Source organism: Onychomys torridus, chromosome 16, assembly GCF_903995425.1.
Source record: "Onychomys torridus chromosome 16, mOncTor1.1, whole genome shotgun sequence".
In the NCBI taxonomy this organism is placed as follows: domain Eukaryota; kingdom Metazoa; phylum Chordata; class Mammalia; order Rodentia; family Cricetidae; genus Onychomys; species Onychomys torridus.
This window is the reverse complement of record NC_050458.1, coordinates 63,370,613-63,388,884: the sequence shown is the minus strand read 5'-3', so window position 1 is coordinate 63,388,884 and position 18,272 is coordinate 63,370,613. Positions and strand designations below refer to the sequence as shown.

Below are 18,272 nucleotides of genomic sequence, written 5' to 3'. Positions count from 1 at the left end.
CCCCAATCTGGCTTGTGGACTAGATACTATTATGCACTTTCTGGAGTTTTATGTAAGTGGAATTATGTAATTGCTCTTTTTCTTAGTATAAATATTTTACTCAAATACATTGTATGTGCCACTGGTCTATTTTGAGATCGGGTACATCGTAGGTGACAATGGTTTGCTCCTTTTTGATGGCCCGTGCTGTGCTTTTGTGTGTCACTCCAGAAAAATGAGATACTTGTGTGTGAAGACTGACAGCATCATGCCACAAGACTGCAAGAAGAGGCAGGCAGATGCAGAGTGACACAAAATGCAACTTACTGCGAACTTACGGACAGGAGTGGGTCATAGGAGGCTGTAAGACAGCTCCCGACCTAGCTAAAGATAAGTCATTCTCAGCCAGAATATGCTTGGAATTTTAGGAAGACAAAACAAACCTGTTAGTATGCTTATCTTGGTTGAGAAACAGTCTGGGCACTAATGACCACCATACCGTATTTAGCTGGCTGTCCTTGAGATGTATATAGGGGTCACCAGCAAGCAAAATGGTAATTACGACCAAGATGGCTGTGGTCATGTTAAACGGGACCTCTACAAATGGATGAATCACAAGCTGTTTATGTAGTTTAGGACTGTAGACATCTAGCTTGTATCTAGTTTTTGGTAATTACAGGTAAAGCTGCTGTAAAAATGTGTGTATGTGAGCTTGTGAGTACATATATTTCCCCTTCTTCTTGAGCACATGTTTAGGAGAAGAATGACTGGAGAGGACAGACAGGTGAGCAGTGATGTTGGGCATCTTTTGTCAGGTGTCTGGGTCTCATCATGTTCCTTCAGTGATGTCTCTCTTCACAGTCTCTCCACCACAGTCGGGGATGGGATCTATAACCCTGACATCCACTCTTTTTCCTCTCCTTGAGCTGGAGAGCCCAATATTGCTCGAATAAGGATTTCTAAGAATAGAAACTACAGACTCAATTGTCTTCTGCAGAAAAGAGAACGTTTGCTGGCTTGAAATAAATCAAGACTGTTGTTGGTTGTTTTTGCTCTTTGTTCTTTGGGGGGCCCGCCACCCAGCTCCCAAATAATCACACATGGAGGCTTATTATTACTTATGAATGCCCAGCCTTAGCTTGGCTTGTTTCTTGCCAGCTTTTCTTAACTTAAATTATCTCATCCGTCTTTGTCCTCGGGGCTTTTATCTTCCTCTATTTCTGTATGCCTTTTCTTTCCTTCTTACTCCGAGTCTGGATGTGCAGCTATGCGGCTGTGCGGCTGTGCGGCTGTGCGGCTGGCCCCTGAAGTCCTCCTCTTTCCTCACTCCTTCTTTCTCCCTTTTTCTTCTATTTATTCTCTCTGCCTGCCAGCCCCGCCCATCCTTTCTCCTGCCTTGCTATTGACAGTTCAGCTCTTTATTGACCAATCAGGTGTTTTAGACAGGCACAGTAACACAGCCTCACAGAGTTGAACAAATGCAACATAAACGAATGTAACACATAGGGCTGAAGAGATGGCTCAGTGGTTAAAAGTACTAGTTGCTCTTCTCGAGGACTTGGGTTCAATTACCAGCACCTACATGGCAATTCACAAAGTCTATAACTGCTTTTTTGACTGTCCTCCAGCCTCTATGGACACCAGGCACACACATGGTGCACATACATACAAGCAAAACATCTCTCTCTATATAAAATCAAAATTTAGCCAGGCAGTGGTAGCACATGCCTTTAATCTCAGTACTTGGGGAGCAGAGGCAATTGGATCTTCATGAGTTCAAGGCCAGCCTGGGCTACAGAGTGGGTTCCCATCTTTGCATCATTAAACAAATGTGCCACAGCATAAACAAATGTAACACATCTTAAAATAATATTCTACACGAGACACTAAAACATTGAAGTATTAATTGTGTATAGAATAATTTTTTTAATGTTTAGAGAACTCTACTCCCTCCACTGTGGCACGTTTCTATGTGTGTGGGGAGGGGTCCCCTCCACTGTGGCACGTTTCTATGTGTGTGGGGAGGGGTCCCCTCCACTGTGGCACGTTTCTATGTGTTTGGGGAGGGGTCCCCTCCACTGTGGCACGTTTCTATGTGTGGGAGGAGGGGTCCCCTCCACTGTGGCACGTTTCTATGTGTTGGGGGAGGGGTCCCCTCCACTGTGGCACGTTTCTATGTGTTTGGGGAGGGGTCCCCTCCACTGTGGTATGTTTCTATGTGTTGGGGGAGGGGTCCTCTCCACTGTGGCACGTTTCTATGTGTTGGGGGAGGGGTCCCCTCCACTGTGGCATGTTTCTATGTGTGGGGGGAGGGGTCCCCTCCACTGTGGCATGTTTCTATGTGTGGGGGGAGGGGTCCCCTCCACTGTGGCTTCTCTCTCTCTTGATTCACGTGTGTTTTCCGCAGGCCTGTTCACGTCTGTCTCTCTCTTTCCTATCTTAATAAAACTCTTGTTAGTGGATTCTGTCGTGTTTCGTGACATTTCCTCACAGGGTAAGAGCGCCACCAAATAACTAACAACCACAACGAAATGTTTTCCTTTCCAGGAGTTGCCGTGGTCACGGTGTCTCTTCACAGTAACAGAAACCCTGACTATGACAAACTAGAAAAGCCATTGAGCGTTGAGATCTCCCTGGGATGTTCTGTAGGAGCCTGGAAGATAAGAATGTTGAAAGCGAAGCAGAGGCCTGGCTTGTGAAGTTCCAGAGGGAGGCAGAGACTCTACCAGGCCTTTGTGTGAAGTCTGTGGTGTCTGGTCAGGTGGAGCTGAAGAATTGGCCGTGATTAACAAGAGACCAGAAACCACTAAAATAAAACCTTTGCTTTGCTGACTCAATTGAAAAGGGTCAATTGGGGTTGAAGAACCAGGTATGATTGAGAAGAGACCAGCATCGCTGAGGTGAAGTCTTCTGGGAAGTGCTTCCTTAGGGTCAGCACACAGAAGCTGTGTTCTAGAGACGGCAACAGGTTATACCTTGTGCTGGCAGCAGGACTTGGTAATGTGTAAGAGTCACCAGGTGTTACTGGTTCTGAAGGCACGAAGGGGTCATGGAGAGCAGCTGAGGCTTGGTACTTTGTGGCAGGGCCGGAGTCCCTGAAGAGAACCCAGGAGAGGATGCCGATGAATGTTCAGCCTAGGTGCAGCAAGGGACCCCAGCAGTTTTGAAGATGCCAGTACCATGGGATGACCACCAAGAACAGCAGCATTGGCAGAGTGGAGCCAGCTGGAGCCTCAAAGACAAGCTGTGTGTGCTGCAGAGGGCAGAGCTGCAGAAGCGACCCAAGTCCCTTGGAAGAGTCTAGAAGATCATGAGTGGGTCCCAGATACTGAACATGGAGTTATTGACACAGTTGGAGTTTGGTTTTGCTTTAATTGTGACTATGTCCTGGTTCTTCCCTCTTGAAGTAAGAAAGTATTTAACTTATTTTTGATTTTATAGGAGCCAGAAGTAAGCAGCACGGCCTCTGCCTCAGCTGTTGCCTCCAGGTTCCTGCCTTGTCTGTCCTGACTTTTTGGCGAGGAACCGTGACATGGAAGGGTAAGCTGAAATAAACCCTCTCCTCCCGAGGTTGGCTTGGTTATGGTGTTTCATCACAGCAATAACAACCTTACCTAGCACAGGCACACACACATACACATAAAATAAATAAATATTAAAAAAAAAACCCTGAATAATACCACAGTGGGAAGACACTTGGAAGAGGATTCAGACACATTACAGATCACTTCCTGAGATCTGATCTATTAAAAACTTGCCATTCACCCTGCTAGCCCCCATTCTACAAGCCCTAAAACCTGCAGAGGAGTACGGGCCATTTCATGACCTGGGGCCAGCCAAAGAGACTGCGGTACCTGAACACCTGCTAGCGGCTGATCCACATACTCTACAAGATAATTTACTCTGACAGTTTCATACATGTTTATAATCCACTCTGGTCACACACATCCCTCTACCCTCTCTAACCCTCTTCCTACTTTCAGGAACTCCCACCAGGCCCCCACCTCACATAAGTCAACTCCCAGGAGGTGCCCAGTTTTTGGTCCTGGACCTTAGAGATGCCCCAACTCAGTTTCTATTTGCCTTTGATGGGGAGCTGTCATCAGAAGCAGTATGCGCGGGCTGTGTTGACCTGGACATTCAGAGGTAGTCCCCATTGATTTGCTGGAGACTGAAAAGGGACCTTGGATAACTTAGAGGCAGGGGCTGTTTTCTTGTATGTGAGTGATCTGCACACACACCCCCCTCCCGAGACAGGGTTTCTCTGTGTAGCTTGGCACCTTTCCTGGAACTCACTCTGTAGCCTAGGCTGGCCTCAAACTCACAGAGATCCACCTGCCTCTGCCTCCCGAGTGCTGGGATTAAAGGGGTGTGCCACAACCACCCGGCCAGTTAGAGACTTCTAACAAAATACCATGAAGACCTTAAACTTCATGGATTCAAGGGGATAGTGTCCAAAAGGCTCAAATTGTCCTCCAAAACAATTGTCTCCTGATCACACACAGCTAACTGTGACTTAGCCAACACCCAACACCACTGTAGGTCCTTTTGGGGGGTGACAAGGTTATGCTAGGTTTGGTTCCCAGAGTTTGGAATGATGACTAAACACCTTCATGAAGGCACCAGGGGTCTTGGGGTGGTTTGAATGAGGATGTCCCCCAGAGGCTCAGCTCTTTGGATTCTCAGTCTCCACTTGTTGGTGTTTGGATTGGTTTAGGTGGGGACTGGTTGGAGGAGGCATGTCACTGGGGGCCAGGAGGGGCGTGTCCTTGAAGATTCAAAGCCATGAACTATTTCCAGTTCATTCCTTCTGCTTCCTGTTTATGGTTCAAGATGTGAGCCTTCAGCTTCCTGCCTCTTCTGCCTTGCTTTCATGCTGACCTTCCTTCCCTCCATCATCATGGACTCAGACTCTCTGGAGCCATCACGCTGCCTTCATGGACTTCTAGAGGTTCTTACCTGCATCTACCCACAGGTCCAGGGAGGCTACCTAGCAGGGGAGACCCTAGGATGACTGTGGCTTATAATAAGTTTTGGTTTTACCCAATCACAGGGCAAGCTTTAATGCAACATTTCATTACTAGGATAAAAAAAAAAAAAAAAACAGTTTATATTATATCTAAACTTTAAAAAAAAGTAACATCCTACATCAAAGCATTGTCAAAAGATGTCCACTGGAGAGTCACGTGAAAGGCATTAGCCCTTTGTACTAGTCAGGGTTCTCTAGAGAACATAACCATAGGATGAACATATGTATGCATCCATTTGATGTATTAGGTCAGTTTGGAAATGGTAACAATAGCAGAATCCCACCGGAGAGCTGAGACCCCAGTAGTTACTTGGTGCTTGAAGCCGAAATGCCTCTCAATAGTCCCACAAGATCTGGCAGCTGCTATTTGCTCTGTACCTAGACAGGGTGGCTCAGTCCTAATGTGGCATCAGAAGCCCAGAGGTTCCTGGAGAGCTGACAGCTTGAACATGCTGATTCTGATATCAGAGAAGAAATCATCCTCAGCAACAGGGTAAATAAACTCAGTGGCAAGAGGGAAGGCCACTCGGGCAAGAGGGAGACAACTTCCTTCCAAATAAGATTTTCATCTACGCTACACTAGGCCCACAATCGGGGCGGGCCTTCCCACACCAGCCAGGTCAATCAGGGCACTTCCTCAGGTGAGTCTCCCTGTTCAGGTGATTATAATTTGACATTTTATACACACACACACACACACACACTGTTAAACTACATATAAAATAACACACACACCCGGTGGTGGTGGCACACGCCTTTTATCCCAGCACTTGGGAGGCAGAGCCAGGTGGATCTTTGTGAGTTCGAGGCCAGCATGGACCACCAAGTGAATTCCAGGAAGGGCACAAAGCTACACAGAGAAATCCTGTCTCAAAAAAACAAAAAACGAACAAACAAACAAAATAACACACACATACCCCCTGGAGCTGAGTGTGGGGGGAGACCCAGGCCTGGGGGAGGGAACAGAAAGATGGTGGGAGCAGAGCAGAGGGGAAAACATAAAAGGGAAGGGATAGGGGTTCACGTCGGGCTTTTTTACCTTCGGAGCTGAGGACCGAACCCAGGGCTTTGCACTTGCTAGACAGGTGCTCTTACCACTGAGCTAAATCCCCAACCCCTCATGTCCGGCTTTTAACGTGGGGATTGCGTGACCACAGTCGCCCGCCCCCTCCTGATGATGTAAGACGTTAAATCCGGAAGAGTGAGGGCAGGATCTTAACAGCATCTACAATAACATGAACCAAAACTCAGCACTGGTAGATTTATCTAGGGAGTAAAAAGGAATTAGACTAGATTTTGGTTAAGAATCGAAGCCTGTCAGTTAATGGCTGGATTGTTCTAGGAGTGGACTTTAAATTCTTTCATCAAACTACAACTGGGATTAAAGGCCGGGGAGCCCCACCCCAACCTCCATCTGGGGTAAACAATCACAAAATAAGGGTGTAGGAAACATATAGATAACTATAACTCAAGGACGGCCTGTGTCTGTAGCTCAGAAGTAGAGCACATACCCGCATATGTGTGTGCCAAGGGTCTGTGCCCAGTGCTGGGTGGGGGCAGTGCAGACCCCCCACCCATAGAGTACAGAATCTGCATTCTCATGGCAAAGGGCTGAGAAGCCAGAGCGTACACAAGACGCCCACCCAGAGAGAAATGAGAAGCTTGGGCTTGTCATTTAGAGAATGAGCTCTTTAAGACAGTGCCTGGGCCAAAGCTGTCCGCCCGGAAGCAGAGAACAGCCACAGAACACACGTGCTACAGTCCTTGTACTGTAATGGCTTTGGGGGAGCTTGGAAACGGTAGCTCAGAGCCCAGGGGAGCCGCTCTTTACCCGGCTACTGCGTTTCTGGGATGGGTAGATAGCTCCTTGCTGACTGTGGAGGGTGTAGAAAAATTAGTCTCCATTATAACCTGTTCTTTAAAGCAGAGCCTACAGATCCTGGGTAATGAGCCAGGTGGCAGCTGGGATGCATCTTCTGTAGGCCGATGCTGGCAAGCCGTCACAGACGGTTAGCAAACAGAATTCTACACCGACTTAATGAGGATAGTCTGAGAGTTAAAAATGCGCCAGACTCCCCCTTGTAAGCGATTCCTCTAGGGGCCATGCTGGATGAGCAGTGCACAGGGTTGGCAGGGCCTGGAAAGAGTTGGCTTCTGTGGTCCGAACAGTGGGGTGCTCCCCCAACCCCTAGCTCTGCCGCTGGCCTCATTGCAGGTGCTGATGCTGTGTGGGACCGAGCCTGGCTGCTCAGACACACCTAACTTTATAAACGTGTTTACATTTCGGGTCTTGGTGGGCTGGGACTCCAGCCAAGCAGACTGCAGTGTGTCTCCAGGTGGTTGAGTATAGTCTAGGGATGAATATTTTGAAAAGACTATAAAGCCCGTGGTGAGGGACCACCCCTTCCCACAAGGGCTGTGAACCCCAAGAAGTGTGGTTTGTTTGAGTCAGTATTCTTTTGCTTGGCAATCAAGCTGCTATAGTATGGGCAAAACACAGCCAGACAGCGCCCTCGTGTGGCCTGCGCGGCACATGGCGAAAGGCCTGTATTGCCAAGCGTGCGCGCAGCTGTGGGACGACTCATGAATTCACCCTGACCAGTACCATGATGTAGCACACCAAGAGCAATTTTTTTTTTTCCAACCTGGGAAGGTCGGCAATAGACATTTGTTGTATCGTGTTACCCTAGGGATTTAAAAAAATATTTATCTTTATTTTATGTGTATTGGTGTTTTGCCATGGGTGTTGGGTTCCCTGGAACTGGAATTACAGACAGTTGTGAGCTGCCATGTGCGTGTTGAGAATTGAAGAGCAGTGAGTGTTCTTAACCACTGAGCCACATCTCCAGGCCCACCTCAGGGATTTCTATGTAGCCCTACTATTTGCTGTGGTTTGGAGGCTCAGGACTTGGTATCCTGAGAAAGGCCTAAGGTGGTGGTCACTTTGTATCATTATATTGATATCTATATAATTATACACATCTATCTGTCTATCTATCTATCTATCTATCTATCTATCATCTATTGATCTATCTATCTACCTATCTATCATGCTAGCCTTTGATTTGAAATCCATGGCTGTGAGTCTGAGAGTTGTTCTGGGAACTTCTCTAAAACTCATAGAAATGGATATTGAACTACTCCAAAGTGTGTCTGGTTGTCTGTACCAAGGAATGGCACACTTAAGTAGGAGTCACCTAACAACAGACACAGGAGAGTCTTGAGACCAATAAAATATACGTGATAATATAAGATATAGGCTCCTAAGAGATAGGTCGCCTAGAACCAAGTCCCCCAGGAAAGGGACTGCTGTGCATTCCTGTCTTAGTGTTTGTCCAATTGCTGTGACGAGATGCCATGATCTCTTATAAAGAAAAGCATTTAATTGGGACTGGCTTACAGTGTCAGAGTTTAGTCCGTTATCCTCACAGAGGGGAGCATGGTACTGAAGAAGGTGAGGGGATTCTATATCTGGATCCACAGGCAGCAGGGAGAGAGAGAGAGAGCCACTGGGCCTGGCTTGGGTCCTGGAACCTCAACCTTCCCTCCTTCCCCACCTCCCCTCCATGACACACTTCCTCCAACAAGGCCACACCTCCTAATCCTTTCACATTGTGCGGTTCCCTGGTGAGCAAGTGTTCAAATCTATGAGCTTGTGGGGGCCGTTCTTATTCAAACCGTCACAACCCCCCACCTACTGTACAGGTTTCAGTAGTGGAGCATAAGCCTCAGAAGAGACGTGACAGTCCCTTTGTCCACCGACGTGGTTTGGACAGGAACAGGAGTGGGTCCAAGCGGCCAGTGGGCCTGATTTAGGGCGATGCGGCTGACGGTCTAAGGGCCCTCTGCATTCCACGTGGGCACAGAATTTGGAGGAGGCTGTGCTAGTTTTCCTTCTGTGATAAACCCCACGACCAAAGCAACTATGCAGAAGAAGGGGTTTGTTTGACTTACAGGTTACAGTCCATCATCCAGGGGAGCCAAGGCAGGAGCTGAAGCAGAGACCCCGGAAGAACACTGCTTTGCTTCCTGTGGCTTGCTAAGCTGCTTTTCTTACACAGCCTGGTGGCACCTGCCTGGGGGTGGTTCTGTGCACAGAAAACAAACTAGGGGGTCCACCTTCCAATCCTACACACATGGAACGGGGAGGGCTCGCTTACTTATGTGTGCACATGAAGGTGCACACATATATACATATGTACATGCACACAATTTAAAAGGAGAAAACACAAAGAACATGGTTCTGAGAAGGTCTGGGGGTGGGAAAGTTTCAGTATTTAGTTTCCTTGCTGGTTGTAATCCCCCTGCCAAACTCAGTGGCTTCCAGCACCACTGTTTCCTGGCTCTTGGGTCTGGTAGGTTGTGGTGCCACTGGTGATCTGATGCTACAGGAGAATCTGGGTTAAGATCAGGCCTGTGCCTTGGGTTTAGTACCTGAGCATGGGGCTCTGTTCTTTTCTGTAATCATAAGGGCACAAAACCCCAGACAACAGTGTGTAAACACCTTTCTAGTTCCTCCTAGTATCACATCTATTGATATTCTACTGGCCAAAATGAGTCACATGGCCAAAGCTCACCCTTCACCTAATGCAGAAAATATACACTGTCCACAGGAGAGGCTGGGAAGATCATGTGACCGAGGGAGGGTCAAGAGTGGCCTTGGACAGTTGATCCTCTTGCCTCAGCCTCTGAGTGCTGGGATTACGGGTGTGTACCAACACACCCAACAGGATCTGGTTTCTTAAAGGGCTTTGTAAAATGTTGAAAGGATGTTCCAGGAGATTGGGGAGTGGTGAGGGGTGAGAAATCTGTTCATTTTCACTTCATGTGAGGCCTCTGACAACAGAAGCCACTTTCCAAAGTGAAATTTGTAAGACTGTAAATATTTACAAAAGAGATTCTGGGAACCTGATTAACTGTTTTTTTTTTTTCTTTTTAAAAAATATTTACTTTTATTGTAAGTGTATGAGTGTCTTGTGTGTGAGCACATACATGTGAGCACACTGCACACATTCCTGGTGCCCTCAGAGGCCAGAAGAGAGGGTCTGAGCTTCTGAAATTGGAGTTACAAATGGTTGGGAGCTGCCATATGGGTGTTGGGAACCCAAACTAGTTCCCCATCCAGGGTGGTGAGACACGCCTTTAAACCCAGCACTTGGGAGGCAGAGGCAGGTGGATCTCTGTGAGTTGGAGGCCAGCCTGGTCTACAGAGTGAGTTCCAGGTCAGCCAGGGCTATGCACAGAAACCTTGTCTTGAAAAACCAAAAACCAGGGTTGGAGATTTAGCTCAGTGGTAGAGCGCTTGTAGAGTCCTGGGTTCAGCCCTCAGCTCCAGAAAAAAAAAAAAAAATAGAGAAAAACCAAAAACCAAAACCAAAAGCCAATCCCCCCCAACCAAAAAGGCATCCAGTGCTCCTAACTGCTGAGACATCTTTCCAGTTCCATGTTTTGCATTTTAAATTGCTGTTTCCATCAGTCTGTAGAAGATGGTGGCAGGACCAAGGAGAGCTGGAGAGAGGAGAGGGGAACCCTTGGACAGAGTTAGTATGTGTCTTAGTCAGGGTTTCTCTTGCTGCGAAGAGACACCATGACTACGGCAACTCCTATAAAGGAAAACATTTCATTGGGGTGGCTTCCAGTTCAGAGCCCATTATCATCATGGTGAGACATGGCGGCATGCAGGCAGACGTGGTGCTGGAGAGGGAGCTGAGAGAAAGGATGAACGGTGCTGGTGGTGGAAATGATTACCAGCGGAAAAGTCACGAGCCACGGCCACCGCTTCAGAGTTACAGAGGGCTTTATTAGAAGGGAAAGTGGGGAGAGAGAGGGGAGCCAGGCCTGGGGGGAGGGAGCAGAGCAGAGAGCAGAGAACACTCAGAGAGAGAGAGAGGAGGGGGTAGGGGTCCACATCTGGCTTTTTAAGGTGGGATTGCACAACTATGTGGTGGGTACAAAGTTGCCAGTGCCTGCGGATGACGTAAGATGCTGTGCATGTACAGGATCCTAACATTCCACACTTTTTGCTTATTATAAAAAAGCAAGTGAATAGGAATAGGGCCATCGTTTCTCCTGGAAAAGACTGCTTCCAGCTGACTTGGTGAGTGGTAAGGAAGGGGGCCTTCCCAGGTAGACAGGTGTCCTGGGATGGTGGGCTGTCCTGCTGCCCTGGAGCCATCCATCCCTCTTGGCTTGGCACTCTGGCCGCTTTTGTGTCTGACAGGATGCTGGTGAGACAGGAAAGGCCTGAAGTAGATCCAACCTGTCCAGATGGATTTAAGCTGGTTTCTGGAGCTTGGGAAAAATTTTGAACATGTTAAGAAGCAGCCATGAGGGGCTGGAGAGATGGCTCAGAGGTTAAGAGCACTGACTGATCTTCCAGAGGTCCAGAGGTCCCGAGTTCATTCTCAGCAACCACATGGTGGCTCACAACCATCTGTAATGAGATCTGGTGCCCTCTTCTGGCCTGCAGTCATACATGCTGTATACATAATACATAAATAAATAGTAAAAAAAAAATAAATAAAAGCAGCCATGAGAAAATTAGTGACCATTTATAGCATTTAGTTCTCTGCTCATATTGGTTAGTGTTAATGGGAGAGACAGAAGATTGGAACATGTTGTTAAGCTTTATCAGAGACAGATTGTTTAAGGCACCTGTTTCCTTTACTAGTTTATCATCCAGGAGACACAGGGGACCAACTGTTGAGAGCATTGAACAGTAATAGACGGTTATATTAAAGTCTGTTTTTGCAGAACCCAGACACTTTTGGTTCTGGGGGTGTAAATACCTTTTAGCTGTTACGGTTTCATACTTGATGATCCCTGGACTCCAGTTCTGTGGTGGTCCTGTAACCATTAGCTGAGCAGTTAATTGGAAGAGGGAGCTGGGAAGAGAAAAGCTTGTGGGATGAGAATTTATTTCTTTGGAATTAGGGACAAGGCATGGATCAGGGCCCTGTCTGTATGCACAGGGAGGAGACCCATGGAGGGAGCAATGAAATGAAAGCTCCTACCTTAGCTGGAAACTCTTTTCCCATTAAGTAACCCTGAAAGTACAATTAAATCTGGTGAGGGAAAGGAGGTGGGGAGTAAGGCTATTTCCCTACCCCAACAATAGGGAAACGAGGAGAGGTGAGATCCCAGCTTGTGCCAGCATTGTTCTCGTGCTTTTTTTTTTTTTTTTTTGGCAGTCCCAGGTCCTCTGTTAGGCTTCCACGGCACCAATGAAAGGATGAACAGTGCTGGTGGTGGAGCTCGTTACCAGCTGGTTACCAGGGTAAAAGTCACGAGCCACGGCCAAGACTATTAGAGTTACAGAGGGCTTTATTAGAAGGGAAAGGGGGGAGAGAGAGGGGAGCCAGGCCTGGGGGGAGGGAGCAGAGAGCAGAGAACAAAGGGGGGGTAGGGGTCCACATCTGGCTTTTTTTTGAGCTGAGGATCAAACCCAGGGCCTTGCGCTTGCTAGGCAAGCGCTCTACCACTGAGCAAAATCTCCAACCCCTGCATCTGGCTTTTTAAGGTGGGGATTGTGTTGTGACTATGTGGTGGGTGTGTAGTCACCAGCACCTACTGATGACGTAAGACGCTGTGCATGTACAGGGTCCTAACACTGAGAGATCTTGATCAGCAGCCAGCAGGAGGCGGCTGTGTACCGCACTGGGTGTAGCTTGAGCATATGAGACCTCCAAGCCCACCGCCACAGGGACACACTTCCTCCAACAAGACCACACCTCCTATTAGTGCCACTTCCTCTGGGCCAAGCATTCAGATACATGAGTCTATGCGGGACATACCTGTTCAAACCACTACATTCCACTCCCTGTCCCCCATAGGCTCGTAGCTATAACATAATGCAGAAATGCATCCAGTCCTACTTAATAAGTCCTCATAGTCTATTACAGTCTCAGCAATGTTTAAAAATCCAAATTCAAAGTCTCTTCTGAGATTCATGCAATCTCTTAACTGCAAAACAAAACAAAATAAAAACAAAATAAAAAAAGCAGATCACAGACTTCCAACATACAGTGAGTGGCACAGGATATACATTAGCATTTCAAAATGTAAGAAAGGGAGCACAGTGAGGAAATACAGTCCAAAGCAAGACAGAAAACCAGCTGGACAAACTCCAAACTCTGCATCTCCACGTCTGATGTCTAACTTCGGATCTCCAGCTCCTTTTCAGCATTTTGGCCACAGCGCACTTCTCTTTCTTGGACTGGTTCCACCCCCTGTTAGCAGCTCTCCTCAGCAGGTATTCTACAACTCTGGCATCTCTAGTATCTTGGGGTCTCCAAGGCAATCCAGGCTTCATCTTTACAGCATCACACAATGGCCTCTCAAAGCCTCCATTCAGGGACACCCCTACCACACACCTGGTCGCAGCAATCATTGAGACACAACTCAGACTGGTTTTTTTTTCTTTATGAGACAGGCTTTCTCTGTGTAGCCCTGGCTGTCCTGGAACTCACTCTGTAGACCAGGCTAGCCTCAAACTCAGAGATCTACCTGTTTTGCCTCCTAAGTGCTGAGATTAAAGGTGTGCACCACCATTGCCTGGCAGATTTTTTTTTTTCTTGTTTTAAAGAGGTGGAGTTTTACTTTGTTGTGTAGTCTGCCCTGAACCCCTGGGGCTAAGGACACATGCCACTACTCTTAGCTTTTTCCATTTTTAGAGTCTTCAAAGACTCTCTGGGAGAGGCAGAAAGACTTAGTTCTCTGGGTTTAATTTCTCCTTCCCTCCTTATTTAATTGCCTCCTTCCTGTCTGTTCCTATTTATTGCTCCAATATCAACGACACCAACTAATTGGGACTCATAGAGCAGGGGCCTAATTGGTCTCCTGGGCTCCAGGCTTGGGTAGTTTGAGCTTTTGACTGTTCCCTAACTGACCTTTGTTTTCCAAGCCAAACCTCAGTCCGTAGGCAACCCCTCTGGCTAGTACCCCCGATGGACTTTAAGGCTAGGAGTTTATCTCTTCATTTCTGAGCTATCATTTGGAGCATGGCAGGAAGTCCTGTCTTAATTCCGGTTTCAACCACCTCTTCAACCCCTCCTTCCTTTACTTCCAACTTTAGACCTGGCAGCCTTGGATTAAGAATCTGAAAGAGAGGCTGGAGAGACGGCTCACTGGTGAAGGGCACTGGCTGCTCTTCCAGAGGACCCGCGTTCAGTTCCCAGCCCCCACACGGCGTTAAACCCGAGAATCTCGAGAGAAAGACCGGTTCCACATTTTTTTTCTGAGCCAAATTTGAAGTAAGTTTGAATTAAATACTGGACAGGATGATGGACCGTTCCAGGGTTCTTAGAAAATCGTGCAGAGTCACATTTTGCCTAGGCTTATAAAGGCAAACCCATAAGGCCACCGTCTTTCCCATCATGTCCAATCAGGGGCAAGCATGTATCCTGCACCCAATCAGGGGCAAGCATACATTATGACGTATTTCCTGCTCATGTACTTCCTGCCCACATGTGACCAAGCACACACATCTGGTGCAGATGGGTTGAACAAACACAGGACAGACAGGAACTTATTCTCAATGGGCTTAACTGCAACCAGAACCCTTAGCCTGCAAGGTCTATTGTTCCTGTCTTGGTCTTGCATTAACTTGCAGGGTGTATTGTTCTTGTTCCTGTTTCTGTCTTAACCATGGCAGCTCACACTGTCTATAAACTGAGTTCCAAGGAGCTGTTCGACACCTTCTTCTGTCCTCCATGGTGCCAGGCAAGAGGCATGCACATGGTGCACACACATGTATGCAGGCAAAACACCAACCCAGAAAACAAAATAATAAAATGAAAGAATCTGTCAATAGTCTCCATCTGGAGTTACTGCTCAGTTCTTTCATTCTTTCCAGTTTTAATTCATCAAAATGAGTGTTTATGAATGAAGTCTGTAGGGACGTGCATTTTTGATCTCTACGCACTCACAATGGAAAATTGAAGTCACCTCATTTTGTGAGAGACCTGCTTTTGATCCCATTGTCTTGTCTTTTCAACTCAAGGGCCTTCTCTGTCCTATTCTGAGGAATGAACTAAGTTACATAGGGAACACCTCAGTGCGAGCATGTCCTCAGATGAGCTGTCTCCAGAGCCGGTGCAGTGCCCGTTTTACTTCTTGATTCTTGAGACTGTAGATGATGGGGTTGACCATGGGAGTGAGCACAGTGTAGAGGACAGAGAAGGCCTTCCGGAGCAAGGGGGGCATGTGGTCTGTGGGGGCCACGTAGACCACAATGAGAGTGCCATAAAACAGTCCAACCACACTGAGGTGGGAGGAGCAGGTGGAGAAGGCTTTCTGTCTCCCCTGGCCTGAAGGTATTCTCAGCACAGTCCTCAGGATGAAGACGTAGGATGTGACAATCAACAAGAAGGGGCCGAGTGTAAGGCAGCCTGAGATGCTGACGCCAGCTCCCCACAGGATCCACACCTCCCCACAGAACAGCCCTACAACCGGAGCGAAGTCACAGAAGTAATGGTCAATCACCCTGCTGCCCGGACAGAGGGACAGAGGGGCTGCCAAGGCCAGAGTGAAGGCTGAGAAGAAGAAGCCACTGAGCCATGCACCGGTGGCCAGGCAGCTGCAGGACCAGGTGCTCATGAGAACAGGGTAGTGAAGGGGATGGCAGATGGCCAAGTAACGGTCATAGGACATGGCAGAGAGCATGAGGCACTCAGCGGCAGCCAGGGAGGCAAACACGTAGAACTGCACGAGGCAGCTGACCAGTGAGATGCTGTCCCCTCCTTCCAGGAAGCCCCGTAACAGCCGAGGCATGATGTTGGATGTGTAGGCGATCTCTAGCAGGGAAAAGTGGCAGAGGAAGAAGTACATGGGTGTGTGGAGGGTCCTACTTGAGGCCACAGCAAGCACAATGAGGATATTGCCACCGACTGTCACCACATAGATGGCTAGAAAGAGGGAGAAAGGGAGGAAGCCCAGGCGGTTCAGCTCCCCAAAGCCCACTAGGATCAGCCAGGTGGTCTGGTTCTCACAGTCACCATGGGACTTCCTCATGGAAATCTGAGGAAGAGAGATCTTTCAACATGGAGGAAGACAGGCAATAAATAGTAAGCAATGTTCTACTAGGGACACACTCTCTGCTTGGCTTAATGTTTACACATCATGGCAAGTATTGGAGACAAGCCTTATTGTCTCCTGGTAGTTTGAGAGAAATCAATATCCAATGAGTTTATGTCAGTTACTCAGGATCACTATGATGGGATTACAGTTTGACCCATTTGCTTGGCTCCAAATTCTGCATAACGTACTGTTCTGTAGTGCTTTTCCCCAAACTTTTTCTTGGGGACAGATACATAGACACCAGAGAACATCACAATGGCGAGCAGTGTACCTGGTGAGGACAGCCACACCGGGTGAACTTCTTCATGACAGAGGTGGCCTTATTCTGAAGTCATGCATATCCCCAGGGAAGCAAACTCATTTCAGTCTGTTTCTCCTTCTAAGATGGGATGGGGAGACAGCTCAGTCAGCTTGCTGTTCTGAGTTTGACTCCCGGCCCCCACATGAAGGAGATGTGCATCGTGGCTCACCTGTAATCCAGGGTATGGGGAGGGGGAGATAAAGGACCCCTGAGGCCAGCCATGCTAGACAAATCGAAGATCTCTAGGATCAGGGAGAGACCCTGCCCCCCAAGAAGGTGGAAAGTGATTGAGGAAGCTCCTTAACATGTGTCGCCAACTTCCACATACCATGTGCACATGCACACCTGTGAGCACACATACCTGTATACACATGCACACACACAAGTGCACATACCTGCACACACATGCACACGCACCTGTACACACACCTGCATACACATATACACCAGCACACACACACACACACACACACACACACACACACACACACACTCACTGCCGTCCTGGGAAACCAGAAAAACCACTGTATCATTTACCCTGTGAGATTCCCTGTAGGTCTGAATCAGTCTAGAAACTACTCTTCTGGGAAGTTGTTTCCCTGGACAAGGGGTTTGGTAATGCCGGAAATGGCTGTTTACACACTTGGTTCAGGCTCTGGTCAGTTGTGAGAATCTGGAGTCTTTACCTTTCTTGACTCCTGCTTTATATTTTCCACAGCTGGTCAAATGCCGAATCTACTTCACCTAACTGAGTTCTTTAGGCATTTTACCCTAGGGTAGGATGATTTCTCATTGCAGGCTCTTTCTCACCAAATACAAGGAGGATGCTTGATAAGCACCGGCGGGAGAAAGAGGGAAATGAACAAATGTTTTAGCCAAGAATGATTCTGGAAAACTGGTAGAAAATCTTAGTCTGTGACAATTACTACTTGGGTCAGAGAAAAGACAGTTTTTTGAGACAAAGTGTCACATTGTAGCCCAGGCTGGCCCGGAACTGACCCTGTGATTTAGACTGGCACTGGATTTCTGGTGATTCTTTTGTTTTAGCTTCTCAGATGCTGGGAAGGCATGAGCCTTCCTGTAAAGCCATGAGCTGTCTTGCTTGGCAGAAAACGGCATTTAAATCGGAGCTAAAGGATAGAAGGAATCTCTAGACCTTCGCATAACTCAGGGGATGTTGGAATTCTGCCACTCAAAGTTAGAGATGGAGCTAAAACTTAGAATAGAGACAAATATCAGAGAGATATGTGTGTGCATGTGTGAGGGGGGGGGCAGACAGACAGACACAGAGAGATGGAGAGGGCTAGAAAACCCAACTTGATATGGAGGCAACAATTTTGAAGTTGAAAATAGAACATCCCAAATCTACAGACGGCGCAAGAGCACACATTTGCGCTGCTGGCTTACGTTGTGCAGACACACATCCAGTGTCATGGTGGTAGAGACAGAGCACGCTGAGCACTCTCCAATGTGTTTGAACACGGTTTACCTTCTGTGTAGTAATGGATTCTAAAATCCCCAGGGAGGGAACTGAATAGAGACCGAAATGGGGCCTTGATTTGCCAGAGAGTTGGAACAGACTAGTAAGGCTGACCAACAACTGACCCCTAACTTCTCAAGTCTACACCTTGAGCTAATGCTTTAGATAAAACAGTTATTAATGCCTTTTGGTAAATTGGATGATGAACCTTGGTGAGATGATGATGATGATGATGATGATGATGATGATGATTTATTTTGAGCTGAGGATCAAACCCAGGGCCTTGTGCTTGCTAGGCAAGCACTCTACCACTGAGCTAAATCCCCAACCTGAGATTATTATATTTTTAATGTTGCTGTTTTAAAAGTTTTTATACTTATTTTATGTACCTGGTTATTTTGACTGCA

General features: G+C 47.5%; 1 protein-coding gene across 1 annotated transcript; it reads right to left on the bottom strand.

The window, feature by feature from the left end:
* Nucleotides 1-15,076: 15,076 nt before the first annotated feature.
* LOC118596742 (olfactory receptor 11A1-like) lies at nucleotides 15,077-16,018 on the bottom strand. The gene has a single exon (XM_036207621.1). The coding sequence runs from the start codon at nucleotides 16,016-16,018 to the stop codon at nucleotides 15,077-15,079; it is 942 nt and encodes a 313-aa protein (XP_036063514.1).
* Between the last annotated feature and the right edge of the window lie 2,254 nt (nucleotides 16,019-18,272).

Excerpts from the sequence above, each read along its gene's own strand:
- LOC118596742 (XM_036207621.1), bottom strand. The coding sequence starts at position 16,018 with ATGAGGAAGTCCCATGGTGACTGTGAGAACCAGACCACCTGGCTGATC.